Genomic DNA, 17420 nt, shown 5'->3' with positions numbered 1-17420 from the left:
TTATTTTTTACGAAATGTCAATTTGGTTGAATCATAGAACTCTAAAAATATATTAATTTCTGTCAGTAATTAATAAACTTAAAATTTTGTTGGAGTCTTATCGAAAAGTAAAGTCAGCTCACATTTCTTTTAGTAGAGTAATTGATTTAAATACCTATACTATTTTCACCGAATACAAAATAGAAAAATTAAATTTATTGGTAATAAAGACGCGTTTACATGAGAACGTAATCTTAGTCTATGTTTGTTATTTACAGGATGTGAACGTGTTCTCTTGGTTTTATATTGAAAGCTCTTGTTTACTCTTCAATTTGACTTTTTCTTGTAATCATTTCTGTCTTAGTTTTAGTGAGATTTTGGGGACACTGACGGCAAGCACGTTAGAAAAACCAACAATGAGAAAGTTGAGATAGCATTTTTCGTCAACCATGAAGTTTATATACCGAAGTTCTACAATCGCATAATCTAGAAGCGTTCATAGCATTTCAGTATTCAGAATGGTTAAGGGATTAAAAAAAAATTGTAATGGTTTTATCGCATACAGAAAATATCCATTACTGTATTTAGCAATAATTTCCAAAGAGTGTTTTGAATTCATCAATTATTATTGAGAAACGAGATTAAAATCAATAAACAGTCAATAATGATGAAACTGGACTATTTAAAATGACTATATTAAATGTAACGATACGAAAGATTCAAATTTTTCGAATGTTACATTGAATAAAATAAGTGGTATTAATCAAAATGTTTTCATATTAAAGTGTATTGAAATACTTATTGAAAGTTATTTTTCTATGCCTTACAAACTCTGCTAGGCGAATATATAATATGCATATAACTGCGAATTTTGCTATTTATTTTTTGTTAAGGAATTTGTGTCGGGAGGAAATTTATTCTATCGTTTCTTATTGTCAGTAAAGTTGACCAGGTAAAAATGAAAATTTTGGTTATTAATATTTTGGGGTCAATTATTATCCACATTTTCTTCCCATTCTTATTAGCATCCTCTTTAGTTTATTTTTTACTGTGTTACCAGTTGACCTAAAATACGTTATCCTGGTTTACCTATGAACGATCAATTTAGACCTTCAAAATGTACTGGAAACTTGTGAAATCATTAAAGTCATTCCTATATTATTACGTGACTAAGAAAATGAAATTTTTATATCTACAGATTATACAACAAAATTCTAAGCATTGTTGATGACATTGGTGTATGATTTTGAGTTTATGTTTGATTAAGAGATCAAGAATCTTTAGGCATAGATAACCTTAGGGCGCAAAGAGAGCTTTAGAATTGGTGTTACGGTCTTTTATTATGGAGCAGTGCTGCCGATATTCATTCTATATTTATTTTATATAAAAGGGCAGTACGTGTTATTTATAACTTTAAAGCTAGAAATTTTTATTAAAGTTGTTTAAAAATTGTATTATAACGGTTGCTTTACAATATATATTTATTATCACATTATTTATACGCCATAATTTTAAATCTTATATGAAAAACAGTGATAGACACATGATAAATACAAGAAATAAAAATAAACTCGTAATGCCTAAATTTCGTCTTTAAACTATTAACAAATCCTTTAAGGGTGTATGCATGTATAATATAGATATCTTAGACCTTCCTTTTCTCAGTTCAATATATATTATTTAATATATCTTATTACAACCTTAAGGAGTTTTTAGTTAATCGAAATGTCTGGAACTTGGTTTGTTAACTCCTTTTTTATTATTTCATTTCAAAGAACAGTTGTTCAGTTTCTAGCTGGCTCTTTATATCAGCGTTCCGAGCCGGTGGTAGCTTAGTGTTTTAATATTAAAACAATCGACGATACAAAAGAGGATGTAAATCCCTACTTGAATATATTTTTAATTTTGGTAAAAGAAGATTTTGGGACTGTAGGAGTAAATTAAACACTGTTATGTGACATAAACCGTATAGCTGTTGTGCCCTACAGAATATACTATGCACAATGGCATACATCCACAAAATGACATGGTTATTTATACACCCGCAGGAATAATTTTTTTGTTCTCATAGTCGCACGACGTACGAGCGGCTTATTGTGGCGATTTTTATCAACCCATGTCCTGTTACAAATTAGGAGTTACTCTAAGTACGTTAGCTGTCAAAATGACGTTTTTTCTTTGCGACGTGTCGTCAGCTGGAACTCGGCGATTAGCATTTGGACGATTGTATACAGCTTCAAGTATAGCAGTGATATTAACACAATTTTATATCTATATAAATAATTCAAGGCATTGTCCGTAACGTTGGTGTAAAAAATAAAGTGTTGTAAGATTAAAAATTTATTAATTAGCGTGATTATACAGGAAAAATAAAACCACTTGTATATTTTATATATTAATATATTTCTTCTTATTATCTATATTTACACAGTTCGGATATATTTAATTATCCATATAAATGATTTATAGATTAAATCTCTAAATAACTTCAGTCTTGACGATCGTTAGGCGGTACACTCTCGAAGAGCACTTGTGTAAGGAATGTAAATTTTTCTGTAAAAAAAGTAGGGTTATTTGAAAAATGTTCTAAAAATGTTACTTTCATTTAAGGTTATTCTTATAAGTTGCTTTTGTTTATGGCAAGAAACGTCTATTTGATATATATATGATAATCGGAAATAATTTGATATTTTATTTATTTTAAACTAGTTGTCATAACATACTTATTTTTGCAAGAATTTATTGTGAATTATGCTAATTAATTTTGTCATCGATTATATCTGACAGATGTCACTTCTAAACGACAATTTAAATTTGCGGGGTATCATTTGACAGACGCGCGAATTTCACAACGAATTGTCAAACATGTTGTTATTTTATGTTAATAAGTTATACAAGTTTCTGCATATTTTTCTTATTTTTTTATGACACCCTTTTACAAAAATATCAGGAAACATAAAAAATGTAATTAAATCGGTAAAGACTTCTTCCTTCATTTTTTTTTTAATGATTTAATAATTTTATGCATTAATTACTTTTTTTTCATTCTTAGTAAGGCAAAAACGATTTATCACATATCATCATCATTTCAGCTATAGCCGTCATCTGCTGGATGTCATCCCTTCTAGATTTGCAAGTGTTATTTAATATTCAAACTCTAAAATTTATGGCACGAGGTATATGTATGTACAACAAAATTCCACCAACAATTTTGAATCTGTCTCTGGAGAGATTAAAAACCAATATTAAAAAGATATTACTGGAAAAAGTTTATTATTCTGAGAATACTATATTGATTTTAATGTGTTGAATTAAATGTTGTTGGTGTTCACTCAGGAAGCTAATTATTGTCGCGCACTCTTTATAAAACTATATAATGAGCAACTGTTGAATTTCTCGTCGGCTCTTAGCAGAATTGCCCTTTGAACTGGTGATAGCTTCTTATTGAGCTGACAATGCCGACATTTTATGTTGATTGACAATTCAAAAGATAGTACAAATCTGAAGTTGTCCGAAATATAATTTCATTAATTTTTTTAAAACATGTTATACTATCATCACCATTTCAGCCTTAGATTTAAAATAGAACTGGTAGGAAGCGTCTTGCATCCAGCATATCCTAAAATTGTTAAAGTTCGAGGGTTACCTAGGAAACCTCGGCTTAGGACGCTACATCATTACTGAACTGTCGCGGCTGAATTAGACTGGACTTAATGGCGCCCTAGTGGGTCCAACCTCGACTTACTCGGTTGCTACCGCTTAAATGTCTTCCTTCGACTTTTAAAAGTTCGTCTGTTATCTTATACACCGGTAATTAATATCGGCTTTGAATACCTCGTGAACTTTAGTGCTTTTACATTGCATTAAATATGGAGATCAATAAAAAAAGTACTTGTTAAAATCTATTCAATGCAACAAATACTTACTAAGAATAGTTGTCGGAGTTTTTCTATAATAAACGAAGACCGTATATACTCCAACTCCTAGGACGATGAAACCGATTGCCATTAGATATTTGACGGACGGATCGTGTACTATCGGTAGTATAGAAAGAAATATGGCCACGATTAAAACGAAGCAGGGGGCGATAGTGGGCACCCGATATGGTCGAGGTTTATCCGCTTGAGTTCTCCGTAACACCAGTAGCGCCACCATCGCGAGACCGTAGAAAAACCAAAGGAACCAACTGGCAAATTCTATTAAAGTTTTTATATTTCCGACTAGAATAAATATTGATGTTAGTAATGCCTGTAACAAAATAAATACATTTAAAAACTTTTAAGTTAAACGGTTTTTTGATACCCATATTGTGGTGGTTGTGGGAAAATATGTACCTTGTCCGCCATATTGGAACGGCGTCCATCTTGAATCTTAAATTTTGACATAATCATCGTGTTTTACTGGTGTAGCCCTTTTATTTGATACCCATATTGAGGGGGTTAAGGAAAAATATGTACTCCGCCATTTTGTATCGGCAGCCATCTTAGATTGATAATGTTATTGATTTTATTATATAGTATTGTCATTTAAATTAAATGTGTGTACCAAATTTCAGATCAATCTGACAACGGGAAGTTGCTTAAATTTCAATTTCTAATTTTGACCCAAATAAATTCCGTACGAGTCGAACTAAATAAAACTGTTTAAAAAAATTTAATTTGTATCTAGTATTAGTGCCTTGGGCGCAGAGAACGGTTCTCTTTTTTTTCTTCTTTTCAGACGAAAGACGCTCACTACAAGGTATTGGCCTTCTCTAAAGATCTCAACTATGATTGGTCATGCGCTGTCCGAATTCAGCGACTTAACAAACTTAACTACGTCGTAGGTCCCCCTAGTGGGAACCTACCACCCACGCAGTGTGTAGACAGGGGCCTGTGGCCATTGGTTGCACGAATGATGTTCCTCGCTCACTGCCACTTGAGACGATCAATTCTTCGAGCCACGTCGGTGATCTTGGTTCTTCTAATTTCAAATTCGATTATGCAACAAAACTTCGAGTATAGCCATCTCCCTTGCTCTCTAGAGGAAGAAACTCTAGTAAAACTTTTACTTAATATTACCGGAGGTTCAGTGAAATACGAGCCGATCTCGTTTCCGACGAAAACTTAATGATAAATATTGCATATCGACCTTTGCGAAAAGAGACAATCGGGTAATTTTGGCTTCGTAGAGCACTATCTCTGTCCCACACTACCTATGTGACGTTTTGTCAGTCGTTGTATTTTGTCAGACAGAGATAACGCTCTACGAAGCTGAAATTAGCCGATAGTCTCTTTCCAAAAGTCAATGTGTAATATTTTTCGCCGCGTACTGTATATCTTGTTTACATTTACTTAAATACCTACAAGGCTGGATTTACGAATTTGTCACTCGTCGGCACAAAGCATTTTGTTACCCCCATTCAAATTTGAATATCTTTTTTACAAAATAAACTAACTAATTCAAAGAATTTGCAGTGACGCGCTTCGCAGAATAATAGTATAATCGGATGTAAAATATCTAATATATTAAAGAGTTTTGAAATGATTTTTATAGTTTTAATACAACAAAACGAAAATTCAGTAAAAACGCGCTTGATTTTTTAGCAAAAAATAACTGTCCTTTAAAATTAGGCGCCATAGGCCAATGTCCATGTGCCCATGCCTAAATCCGGCTTTTATTATCTATATAATATAGTATATTATTTATTTATATATTATTATAGTATTTTTATTTTCTCTAGAGGAAAGTAACTGTAAGTATTTTTAAATGGTATACTAATTTAATGTAGGTAGTTAAATAATTACGAAAATTATGTAAATCGTACCTGAAAAGCGACGGCGGGCGCCGGCGTGAGACGTTTCATGTTTATATATGAGAACACTTCAAGCATATGTCCTCCTCTGGCCGCGGTGTAACATACTCTGTAAATAAAATATTGTACTACCCTCTATTTATATTTTTATATTGTTAAGACACAAGATTAAATTGTTGATTTATTCGTTCACGCTTTTCGATTTCAATATTGTTGTGATAATACAGTAACAATATCTTGCAATGTATGGTAAAATCGCATCGAAGAAAAGTTGAAACATAATAGGTGATGAAAGGATGAAATGCTCCAATTGTTGTATCAAAACCATTTCTAAAGGCGATCACCAAAAAGTTCGTTAAAGTTTGTTGTGAGCTTATTCTTCTGTGAACAGCGTACGTTTGGAACCGTTTAAATGAATAAATTATTAATCAACTTTTTTTTTATAAAAGAGTGAAAGAAAAATATATAAATTTATTACATGTCATGTTTTTCTCACCTGGTAACACCAAATTGAACGCTCATGGCGCAACCAAAAGTAGCGATGGCAACACCGAGTGGAATGAGAAAGCTTGCGGGCCCAAGGACTCTTGCACCAAACGCCACCGCCACAGCTGGTACTGACGTCATTTCGGCATAACTCAACACTGTCATATAGGCGACGTTCATGAACACATACAATCCTGTTATTGCGGGTACTGCTATTGATATACTTAAAGGAACGTTTCTGTAAAAAAACATGAAATAAGCAGACTGGTCGATGGTGAACGTGGCGTAGCAGGCTTTGTACGGTGGACTTGTGACGTAGTCAAGGTTGCGGAGAATCTAGATGCGGGAAACGATAGAACGTGACTATTCTTCTGGAGGTCTATGTCTTATAGTGGGCGTCTATCAGCTGACTTCATAATGGTGATGATAAGTCACTCTGATCCAATAATCCAACAGATGGGCGCAAAGCATAATCTCATAGGAGTGAGGAGTGGAGTGTATGAAGAGGCACTAACAGGCTTGATATATATATATATATCAATAAAGTGAGTAATGTTACTCCTGAGGATACCCCGTAGAGGGGTGAAATAAATGTTGAGTGATTTATCGGTGGTAGTTGTGTAATTCGCATTGTTTACTGCGCATTTATCAGCGGGCTGACGGGCGGTGCGCTTTATTGCATGACTACTACTGCATGGCGGAAGTAGCTATATATTAGTCCTTTTCTTACTCAGGATGGACTTCCGCAAAATACCTCCTGAATCCATTAGATATTTAATGTCAGTTTATTCGCTAACTTCAAAATACAATAATAGACTAGACAAAAACTCCTCTTGTCTATACGTTCCCATAGCCGAGGGGTTGCAGTCAGCTACGTAACGGTGGATTTTTGTAATATATCATTTTAAAAACGCCGTTTCAGCCTGTAGAAGCTTATTGCAATACACAGGTGACTCTCAAAGATATCTATGGGTGGATGTACCATAATCGCCACGCTTGGCGCGTTGTCGATCGCAGTGTGGTATTATTGTGCACAGAGGACGCTGCTGCCCATCCTCTGGAATCTACTTCGCAAGTTTCAGTTCTTCACCGCTGTGCTACCACTGCTACATTTTTGTACTTGCTTCAGGAGTACATATATTAAAAAAAGGAACGATTTCAAAATAAATTGCTCTATCTTCCAGGCATGATATGATAATAATGATATATAAATAAAATACATACACTCCCGGATTGATGATCTCCTCCGTGACTACGGTGACACTGTTCCATCCATCGTAAGCCCAGAGTCCTGAATACAGAGCTAGGGCAATGCCACCAGCGCTTGTAGTGCTGCCTTCGAACCCTTTGTTAAGATTAGCTGTGTTACCTGTTAAAAAATTAAAACGTACAAATCACCACTTCACGTCACGTTCACTACATTTTAAAAAGTATTAACATAATAAATAAATAAGGTAAATTTTCACCTAGCTACATGCTTTATGTCTGGCTATATTTGTTAAAGAATGTAATTTAGAACCAAATAGAACAAGAACAAAAGTTACCGATGTAACTATAAGAATTGCTTGTCTGTGGTGACAGTTGGCGTGGCCATTGCTCATGCAACTGATGGGACAGATAGGTTCAAGGGTAGGCCCTCTACCAAGAGGACCGACGACATAATAGAGGTCGCAAAAGTCGCTGGATGCAGGTATCGCATGCACTGCAACTATTGAGTTTCTATCTAACGGATTCAGGCGTTATTTTGCGGAAGTCCATCCTAAGTAAGAAAAGGACCAATATATAGCTACTTCCGTCAATGCAGTAGTAGTCGTACAATAAAGTGCAGCGGGTTGGCAGGCGGTAACTTTATACTGCTATTTTGGAGCTATATATTGGTCCTTTTCTTACTTATTGAGTTTCTCACTGGCTCTTAGCATAACTGCCTTTCGAGCCTAGAAGATTGCTGTTGGACTGGCAATACTGATATTTTATTTTGCTTGGCGGTTAAAGAGTGCCTATTTGAATAAAGAACACTGATTTTTTTAACTGCTTTCAGTAATTTTTTATTAGTTAATACCTCATTATTAAATGTAAGGTAAAGTAAATGTAGCTGAGTACTATTTGTCAAATATGATTTTGTTTTGTGTCAAAAGATTATTTATTAATTTATTTTTTAATATCTCAGTAAATTAAGATATATGTGGTATAGATTATATTTTAATAAAGGATATTTTTAATACGGTAACATTTGATTGAAGATAACAGCATTGTGTAAAAGAGTCTATGAACTGAATAACTTGTTGGTGTAAAACGAATGATAATTTAATAAATATTTAAATGAGATTTACTTCTAATTTGTTTTCAAATCAAATCCTACATACATACACGATTATTTAACTTTTTAGACGACTAAACTTAAGTTACACATTTTATTATATTTCGAACATTTACTTATTACTTGTATAATCTTTTTGGAACAGGTTAAAAATAAAATAAAATTCTTTTGTTTATGGTATACCTTTGGCGATTTCATAAATTCCTCCGCCGATGACTATGAGACACGCAAACACTTTGCATATACCAAATATATTCTGCACCTTGACAAATAACTTCACGCTTGTTATGTTTATGTACGTCATTATAACTGAAAAGAGAAATATTAATTTCAACAATAATATAAAATACATTTAAATAACGCTGAATTATTATATGATAATATAGTTTGAAATAATTTTAATAACATTCATTTATAAATCCACACCATGAGAAGAATATCAGGAGCGCCGAATTTTAAAAAAAACTAACAATGTCGCAAAATATATTAATTAGCATTTTCAACTTAAAAATAAGGGGGCTTTCAATGAACTAATTATTAAAAAAAAAACAATTATAACCTTTCCTTGACTTAAATTATGTTATATTTTAAATAAAACTTTAAAATATAATTTTTTTACTATTATAATTTTGAAAAAAGAAACCATCAATTAAATTTCCTACTACATTTTTGCTGGCCAAAAGATCGGAAGCTATTTATACTAGCGCATTATAAAATATTAAAGCTCTATGGTCACCCATACATCAATGGCGGGAAAGCTAATAAGATGCATATTTCAAGATACACATTAACAAAACCCATTGTATCTCATTTGAAAAGTTTTGTGAGTAGTTAGTTATTTTAATTACTACAAATAATTAGATATGTTTAGGGATTAAAGTAAATAAAACAAATAATAAATAAGGATTTAATATTTAACTTTTAATGTACATTTTGTCATTTTCTTAGCGTGATTATATTGAAACAATTTATTGAATCAGTTAATTATTTTTACTTCCATATTGTTGTATGGATTTACACATACTAAGTTCATATCTTTCAATAATTCTATGACTGGATAGTTTTCTGATGTGACCTGTATGTATCCATATGAAGTTTCATTCAACCTCTGTTGCATTAATTCCTGAAAAATAAATTATAATTAATAGTCTTATCAACCTTTTAAACAACCATTTAGCTAAAAGGCATAGGAGAAAAAAATCTGTCAATGCTATATGAAGAAATCATTGGATAAAAAATCTTGTGTAATTATTGTTCTTGTATTTATTTATCTATTTCTCAGCTACATATACAGGATAATTGGTTATAGGTGTAAAAAGTGTGAATGCATAGCATAGCTTATTTACTGCTAATTACGTACATTTAAGTACATATATCTTATCAAAAAATGAATAATTTTAGAAATAATAAATAATGTTATGATATAGTATAGTAAGAAAAAGCGTTTTTAAAATTCTTATTACTACATATTAAAATTATTTATTGTTTACTATCTATCCTTGTTGACTGTATTGTTAGATGTTACTTGCTTGTTACATTCAAATAGAAAGAATAGATTTATGTATTCTATAATAATCACGTTATACAGGTGATTTCAGATAGCTGTAGAAGCTTTAAAGCTTTTTGCTAACAAATGACCTTTACATTCACCTGTTAAGTCTTTACATCTTTTAGTAATCACCTGTATGTAAGGGATTTTCCACCTCACTGACTCATCAAGATATATCTAGAGCCATGCGGCTCAGAGACTTGGAATTTGGTAGTGATATTTCTCTCACTCAATATATAATATAATGTGCCTTTAACTTAAAAAAGCGACATTACTTTCCGGTCCCTCTTATATCACACCTATACTTTGAACTAAGACAGTTACAAAAGTATGCATTACCACCACGTGAAGCTCCATAAAACTTTTAGAATAGCCTGAAAAAATGGCATTGGAGTCTGACCTGATCGGCTATGACCTGCACTCATTAGGCAATGGCTAAGAAGGAAATTCATAACTATATATTCAATTGTCGGTTACAATATTACAATAAATTTATTTCTCTTACCCCTAAAACTTCTACAATCATGTCCGATGAATTTGGATACAAAGAACAAATAAGCCCATGTAATTCTTTCTTCAGCAAAGCGAATTTCGCTTTTGCCTTTTGCACATGTTGCGGTAGTATTTCTTTCTTTTGTTCCTTCGGCTTTGATATTGCTACTTGTGCGGTATCAATTAGCTTTTTTAATCTAAAAATTATAAATTTAGGTGTTAATACTAATATTATTTCATAAGGCAGATTGCGTTTGGTCTTACTATAAATCTTATAGTTTACTACATATTTAAAACATCGTCACTAATATATCAGCTGGTAGATGTCTACAACAAGGCCATTGTAATACAATATACTAAATAATTAATTACGAAATGCTCACTGTCATAATCGGAAGCAATATTAGATATTAAAATAAAATTTCTATCAAGAAAACTATTAATTTAAACCGACATTTCTTGAAGAATTGCTCATTTCAAATGACAGTGGGTGGAATAAATCACTTGTGCATCTAATAGGGGTTTAAAGATACTTAAGTGTGACCACAAGGGGGAGGATATGGTGTGCACATGCCATAATTAAGGTACAGACTGGTTGTTGTAGTGATCTTAGAAAGAAACCTATGCCTTGGAGAGGGCATCAATTGGCTGATGATAATAATTAATTGTAAAAGAGGTTAAAGTTTTTACACCTATCATCATTATATAATCATCATTGTTTTTCACCACTTTATAATCCTCAGTGGGTAATAAAATATATATGTACATGTTAATTACACCATTTATAACTTAACAGATAGTAACAAATTAAGTAGTGTTTTTAAGGTCAATCATTGCTGACCAAAAGTAAACTAATGATCAGTATTTTTTTGCATGACTGTTGTTATCTGTTGGCGACCATGCAGTGCAATTGATGGTCAGTATAATACAAGCTGTTTCTCTCGCTTATAACAGCCACCAAATCTTTATTAGTAATAAATTTTGTAAACTTTGAATCATAATGAAGAAGCTTTTCAATGAATTATATGCAGATGCTTTATCCAAATGTCCGAATGATTATGAATAAATCTGTGGTAACTGTGATCATACTGTATCAGAAGTGTGCGACTTTCATATTAGGCCACCAAAATGTCAAAAAAGAAACATAAGATTGTAACAACAATTTGAAAGAAGAACAGAAAACAACATGGTATTACACCAAAAATATAGAATTATTTAAATACTGCTGATGCAACTATTAATCTTAGGGATATTCTAACTAGCAGTATGGCAACGGCTTAATTTTTTGATAGTTTAATTATATTTGTAACTATTTCAAATGAAAGAGTTACATAAAAATTATGAAAAAATGGTACCCAGCTGGTGAAATGAAATAAATTTTCAGTAAAATTGCCAGTCAACAATGTTTTAAGAACAGCTAGACCATTTTTTATGTTTTTGGTGTTTTTATATTTATCTCTTACTAGAATATGGTAATAAGTATTAGAAATTTAATTTAATAATTTAGTTTTGATTTGAATTTCCGAAATTGAGTTATTGTATGACTGTTATTTATATTTATACAACCAAGAAGAAACTCAACAGTTATTATTGGCAATTAAAAAAATGTAAATATTAGGGCTACATATTTTTATTTTATTACTGCTATATTGATTATTAATATATAGAAATATATACAAATACCTTTGAATTTCGGCGTCCATGTCGTAAATGGATCCTTTCGTAAATGCTATTAATTCTTTAACCTGTTCAGTCTTTTCTTTCATTTCTGCTAGGAACTGGCTGGTTAACAAATTTTTGTCAGTATTTATGGCTGTATCGGAAGTTGATATTTGTGTTCTTAACGCTTCTATGAAATTTGAATCTTTGCTTTGAGTGTCATTTGATACAGAGTTTCTATTGGCGTTATCGATAACATTATATGCTTCAGCGCATTGACCCTTTAACGATTTTAATTGTTTTGACAAGGTTTTCTCCGTTTGAATGTTTACACTAAACTCCTCCATCTACAATTTTAAGATACATTAATTATTTTGAGCCACATAAAAAATGGAAGCCTTCAACAAATATTGTAAATAAATTTCACTAATCATTGTATTGTACTTACTTTTTGCTATTAATGGTTATTTTTCATTAGCCTCGAAGAAAACAATTCGAAATATATATTATTTATAATTTTAACATTAGCTGTATAACAGTTATATCATAAACTTAAATCGCGTATGTTTTCAATTGAAGTCGTTTCGTCAGTTGATTGTTTAAATTTGACGTTTATACTTAACAGAGTCGACAAGACCACAGAGTACAAAGAGTCTATGGTCGCGGAACGTTACAGATTATCGTAGATTTTTTAAATAAATGCACGTTTTTAACATTGTATTATACATTTATATGTTTTAAATAATATATTATTATTAACATATTTATGTGAAATAAAAAGTAACTATGTAATCGGGTTATATATAGTATTTAGTCCACAATTTCATTATACCAAAAATATATTAAAATACTTACATAAAGCAGCAAGCGACGCTAGTTTTGTAGCAGTATTTTTGTAGTCGGCGTCTAAATCAACGGTAAATGGTTGAATTGCATATTCTGCGAAAGTCATTACAATAATAGCTACTTCTGCAGGTCTCAGTATAGTTACATATATCCAGGCACATGTGAAAGAGGGAAGAGGTCCCCAATATTTGTGAATATTACCGAATGCCTCTTGAAAATATGAATATTCTGCACCGGATTTACCAAGCACAGTTCCTAATTCAGCAAAACAGAGGGCACCTGTAAATTTTTAAAATTATTTCTTAGGTTAACATTCGTTTTTTTAATTATTATTATTAACACAAATATCTCTAGATTTGACTATAATAATAAAATCTAGTTTTAGGGAGACCGGAAAATAACGACGCTTTTTTAAGTTAAATTTACACGACTACATTAACAAGTTTTTATTTCTAATCGACAATATAATCTCCTTCGTTATCAACAACCTTTTGACATCTAGTTTATAGTGTCTTCCAAGTATGTAATGAGCTATTAAATGACAATCAAATATCGAAATGCACAGAAACGACATTACTTTCCGGTCCCCCTAATATATTATGTTAAATATTTTCATATATATCACTCGTTTTTTAAAATGTTTAGGTCTATACAAAAGTTATAATGAAGAAACGTTTTTATTGATCAACTAAGGAAAGCATATTCTTGGTAAATTATTAAGAAAAAATGTAAAACTTGTCATTATGTACAATTTTTTAATCTGTCCATTATGAATTATTTGGCAATTTATTATTAAACAATAAAAAAGGTGAACAGAAAATGTTTTATGGAGAATGTAATATCCACATAAAGTGATTATTATGCATAAATATGTACAGCTAAAATAGTTTTCTTTCTCACTCTCACCTAGTAACGATATTATTCCTGAGACTGTCCATATTATTAGACATAATGCGACAGAACCGGAATGTTCTAATGCCGAGGCCGGAGAAACAAAAATTCCTGAGCCAATCATTACGCCGAGTATTAAATTAACAGCTGAGAACAACCCTAGTTCCCGCCTTAATTTAACGCTGCTCCCGCAAATGCTTGACGTTCCGTTCGCGCCATCACATTTCTCGAGGGCTGCCTCTTTCATTTTCTTGTACCTGTAATAATTAACAAGAAATTATTTTAATATATCGATATTAAAATCACTAGCTAAAAAGACGTTTCTAAAATCAAAATTCAATTCTTAATTTAGCAAATGATTTCATTATTAAATTTTGATAAAGATAAAGATTTTTTTGATATAAATTGTACTAGAATAACTAGGTTTGAACTAGTTAGATAAGGATAGCGCAAGACTCATCGTGGTTATCTTTGGTAGAAGCTTATGCGTTAGAGTGGGTGTCTATCGGCTGACATGATCATGATAAAATAAAAATTCGCGATTATAAAAAAAAATTGGATCATAAAAACAGTATCATTAATGGAGTCGTTACTAACATAATAATTTAAGTATTAATTTACGTGTTACAGTATTTACCTAATTTTGTTATTTTAGATGCAATCGCATAGGGCGCAATACCTGTGAGTTTAACCCTTTCGCTGCAAACGGCGCCTTTAGGCGATCGACTATAGACGCTTTCCTTGGGCGAACAGCGTACGTTTGTTTTACATTATCGTGTCAATAATTGTGTAATAATTTTATAAAAGGTAGTTTTATTTTTCTTAAATGGCAACACTACTCGACCCCGTCATTCTTTTGTGACAACTTCCGGTGAAAGAACAGAGTGGTCAGGTTGAAACAGCGTTTTGATTATTGAGTCAGAAGCTCATTGAGTAGTTCGATAACCATTGAGGTTAGCCGTTGGAGACTAGTTGGCTGATAAAAGTAGAATAAAAGTATTTACTGTCCTGTGAATTAGAGTTTTTCTGATAATTGCATGATCATGGTCATTAATTTATTGGATAACAACGCGACTTACGCAGTCGCTTTCTGTGCGGATATTTTATCACATAACCAAATACGAATTAAAAACATCAATTTTGCCCTTATCATGGAAAAATGGCTGAGAGAGGAATTTATTTTTAACGCTCCGTAGGAAACGGGTTAAATTTAATGAAACGAATAAAAAATTCTAATAAAAAAATCGTAGTTTGTAGCCTTATTTAAAGACAGAGAAATAGGAAATAATATGACCAGATGATATGATTAAATTTTGTATTGTTCAACCCTAGATACAATCGTTTACCGCTTGGCCTCCTAAGTAGTGTTGTTATTGAATTAACGGTAAACGAACTTAGTCATAATGTTACAACATGCATGACTGCAAAAGTTAAATGTTTATATTAAACTTTTACTTATATAATGTTAATTTTATTTAAAAGTTGTCTTAGTTTGTATAGGTAAGCAAATATGGCTATACATTTTAATATTTATCAAATTGAATATTTACAATTGGGTATAAAATTAACATTATTTGTTTCAATAACATATTAAAGAAATTTTATTGCCAGTGATTAAAATATGTCAACAATATTTTCTTTCCTTTCTGTTTAATCGTGTTATGTTAAATATAAATTATCACATTAAAGATAAAATGTCTAAATTTTTTTCTTAAATTATTATAATAATTAATTTTAAATAAATTAGTCAAATAAATTTAGGCTCGTATCGTAATTTATGAAAATATTTACATTATGTTTTACTCCTGGCGTGCCCATTTACAATAAATAAATAAAATTGAACGTGGGGTTTTCATTTATCACAATTAACCTCTTTAATGACGTTGAAGTTTTGCCGCCATTCATCTAGATGCGATACCATGGCTGAAGTAAAGGCATCTATTTATCCACTTAATATTAAAGAGGATGTGATACAACTACTCTTTACGGCTTTGAATTTCGCTTTGTGAAACGTTCCGATGGTAAAGGATCTGTCCTCTCGTAAATAATTGAATAATTTTATTACCTTTGACAGCGCAATCTGACCAATAAAACGTCACACATTAATATGACAGCGAATGTCGTTTTCAACACGATGTATTCATATTTGACAGTTGGCTTAAAGTGACAACAACGAAGTAAATTTTAATAATTATGATTTACATGTGACAATATCGGAAATGATAATTTTAAAATCATCATCATCATATCAGGTGATAGACGCCCATTGCAAGCAGAAGCTTCCTCCAAAAATCACCGTTGATTGGTCTTGAGCTGCCCGCGGTCAACGAGCTATGCTCAGGAGTTCTCTTTGTTGAATCAACAATGAGGAGACTTGAAATGAACGCCATAGTCCAGCGGATGGGCAAGTTGAAGTAACAGTGGGCAAGTAACATAGCGCACGGAACGGATAGCTAGGACCGTAAGGTTTTGGGAGTCTAGATAGCGTACACACCCACAAGGTGGACAGACTACCGGTACGGTAACTGCTTCCAACTGATCTTGTTCGAAATTTATATGGAAGGCCTCTGTCCAGCTGTGGACGTTCTACTGAAATAATTACGGTGATGACAACGTGTTAAACCTAGCTATTTGTCAAAGTAATTTAATGGCTACGTCAGAGTTTTGCAGCAAATATTATGTCAAAAAATTTATATAACAAAATAATTATATTGTTAATATTATGTAAATTGATATGATCATGGTAATCATAGATATTAAAGATTAAAATATACATTCGCATGTCACGAATTTAAACTCCTATTATTAATCGCCAGTGCCCACAGACGGCAAATATAAATATCGAAAGAAAACCATGATATACAGATTAAAAATGTAAAATATTTTTTGTCCGCATAATATCCTATGTAATTAAAAAAAAAAAACAGACACTGTATCAATGCAAGGAATAAAATAAGCTATAAACGCCCAGTTTGTATCTTCAAAAATTAAATAAATTGTTTATGGCACAAGGTATACGTATGTACTATAAAATTTCACAGTCGATTTCAGATTTGCCACTGGAGAGATTTAAAACCAATATTAAGAAAGTATTATTTATTTATTTTTATTTAATATTCTTTATTGTTCACGTTAGGATACATACAAAGGGCGGCGTACACAAGGCAATATCTTACAGACAACTATAGTATCTAAAAGGTAGAAGTACTAATAATGGGTAGTTGACGTGTACAAAACATAGATAGAACTACATACTATTACCTAATATATACATATATATTATTGAAAAAAGTATATTATTCTATCAAATAATATTATACCGATGTTAATGCGTGGAATTAAATGTTGACGTTAACTAAGGAAGCTAATTATTGTCGCGCACTCTTTATAAAACTATATTTGTAAAG

The 17420-nt window shown here is 31.7% G+C and overlaps 2 protein-coding genes across 2 annotated transcripts in view; both read right to left on the bottom strand.

The window, feature by feature from the left end:
• Positions 1 to 2392: 2392 nt before the first annotated feature.
• Positions 2393 to 17420, bottom strand: part of LOC137919764 (b(0,+)-type amino acid transporter 1-like) — a 47483-nt gene continuing 32455 nt past the window's right edge. Inside the window, exons 2-9 of the mRNA XM_068762944.1 lie at positions 14029 to 14270; positions 13132 to 13401; positions 8760 to 8885; positions 7484 to 7628; positions 6270 to 6497; positions 5786 to 5882; positions 3906 to 4227; positions 2393 to 2532 (exon numbers count right to left, since the gene is read on the bottom strand). Coding sequence (XP_068619045.1) covers positions 2468 to 2532; positions 3906 to 4227; positions 5786 to 5882; positions 6270 to 6497; positions 7484 to 7628; positions 8760 to 8885; positions 13132 to 13401; positions 14029 to 14260 — 1485 coding nt within the window. The 5' untranslated portion in view covers positions 14261 to 14270 and the 3' untranslated portion in view covers positions 2393 to 2467. The remainder of the gene's footprint in view (positions 2533 to 3905; positions 4228 to 5785; positions 5883 to 6269; positions 6498 to 7483; positions 7629 to 8759; positions 8886 to 13131; positions 13402 to 14028; positions 14271 to 17420) is intronic.
• LOC137919763 (uncharacterized) lies at positions 9513 to 12859 on the bottom strand. Its single transcript, XM_068762943.1, has 4 exons — positions 12725 to 12859; positions 12301 to 12623; positions 10631 to 10814; positions 9513 to 9699 (listed from the first exon to the last, which is right to left on the bottom strand). Exons 2-4 carry the CDS (start codon positions 12621 to 12623, stop codon positions 9553 to 9555), a joined length of 654 nt encoding a protein of 217 aa, XP_068619044.1. The 5' UTR covers positions 12725 to 12859; the 3' UTR covers positions 9513 to 9552.

Source organism: Battus philenor, unplaced genomic scaffold, assembly GCF_028537555.1.
Source record: "Battus philenor isolate CCGP_79_NKW_IND1 unplaced genomic scaffold, ilBatPhil1.0.hap1 SCAF_17, whole genome shotgun sequence".
NCBI classification, from domain to species: Eukaryota; Metazoa; Arthropoda; class Insecta; order Lepidoptera; family Papilionidae; genus Battus; species Battus philenor.
Note: the sequence above shows the minus strand (reverse complement) of the source record. Positions and strands in the feature narration are given on the sequence as shown.

Bases quoted from the DNA above. Each gene is read 5' to 3' on its own strand.
- LOC137919763 (XM_068762943.1), bottom strand. From the start codon at position 12,623: ATGGAGGAGTTTAGTGTAAACATTCAAACGGAGAAAACCTTGTCAAAA. The intron at 10,815-12,300 runs GTATTTGTATAT...TATAATTTTTAG, and splicing joins ATGGACGCCGAAATTCAAAG to ATTAAAAAAGCTAATTGATA. The intron at 9,700-10,630 runs GTAAGAGAAATA...TTTATTTTTCAG, and splicing joins TGATTGTAGAAGTTTTAGGG to GAATTAATGCAACAGAGGTT.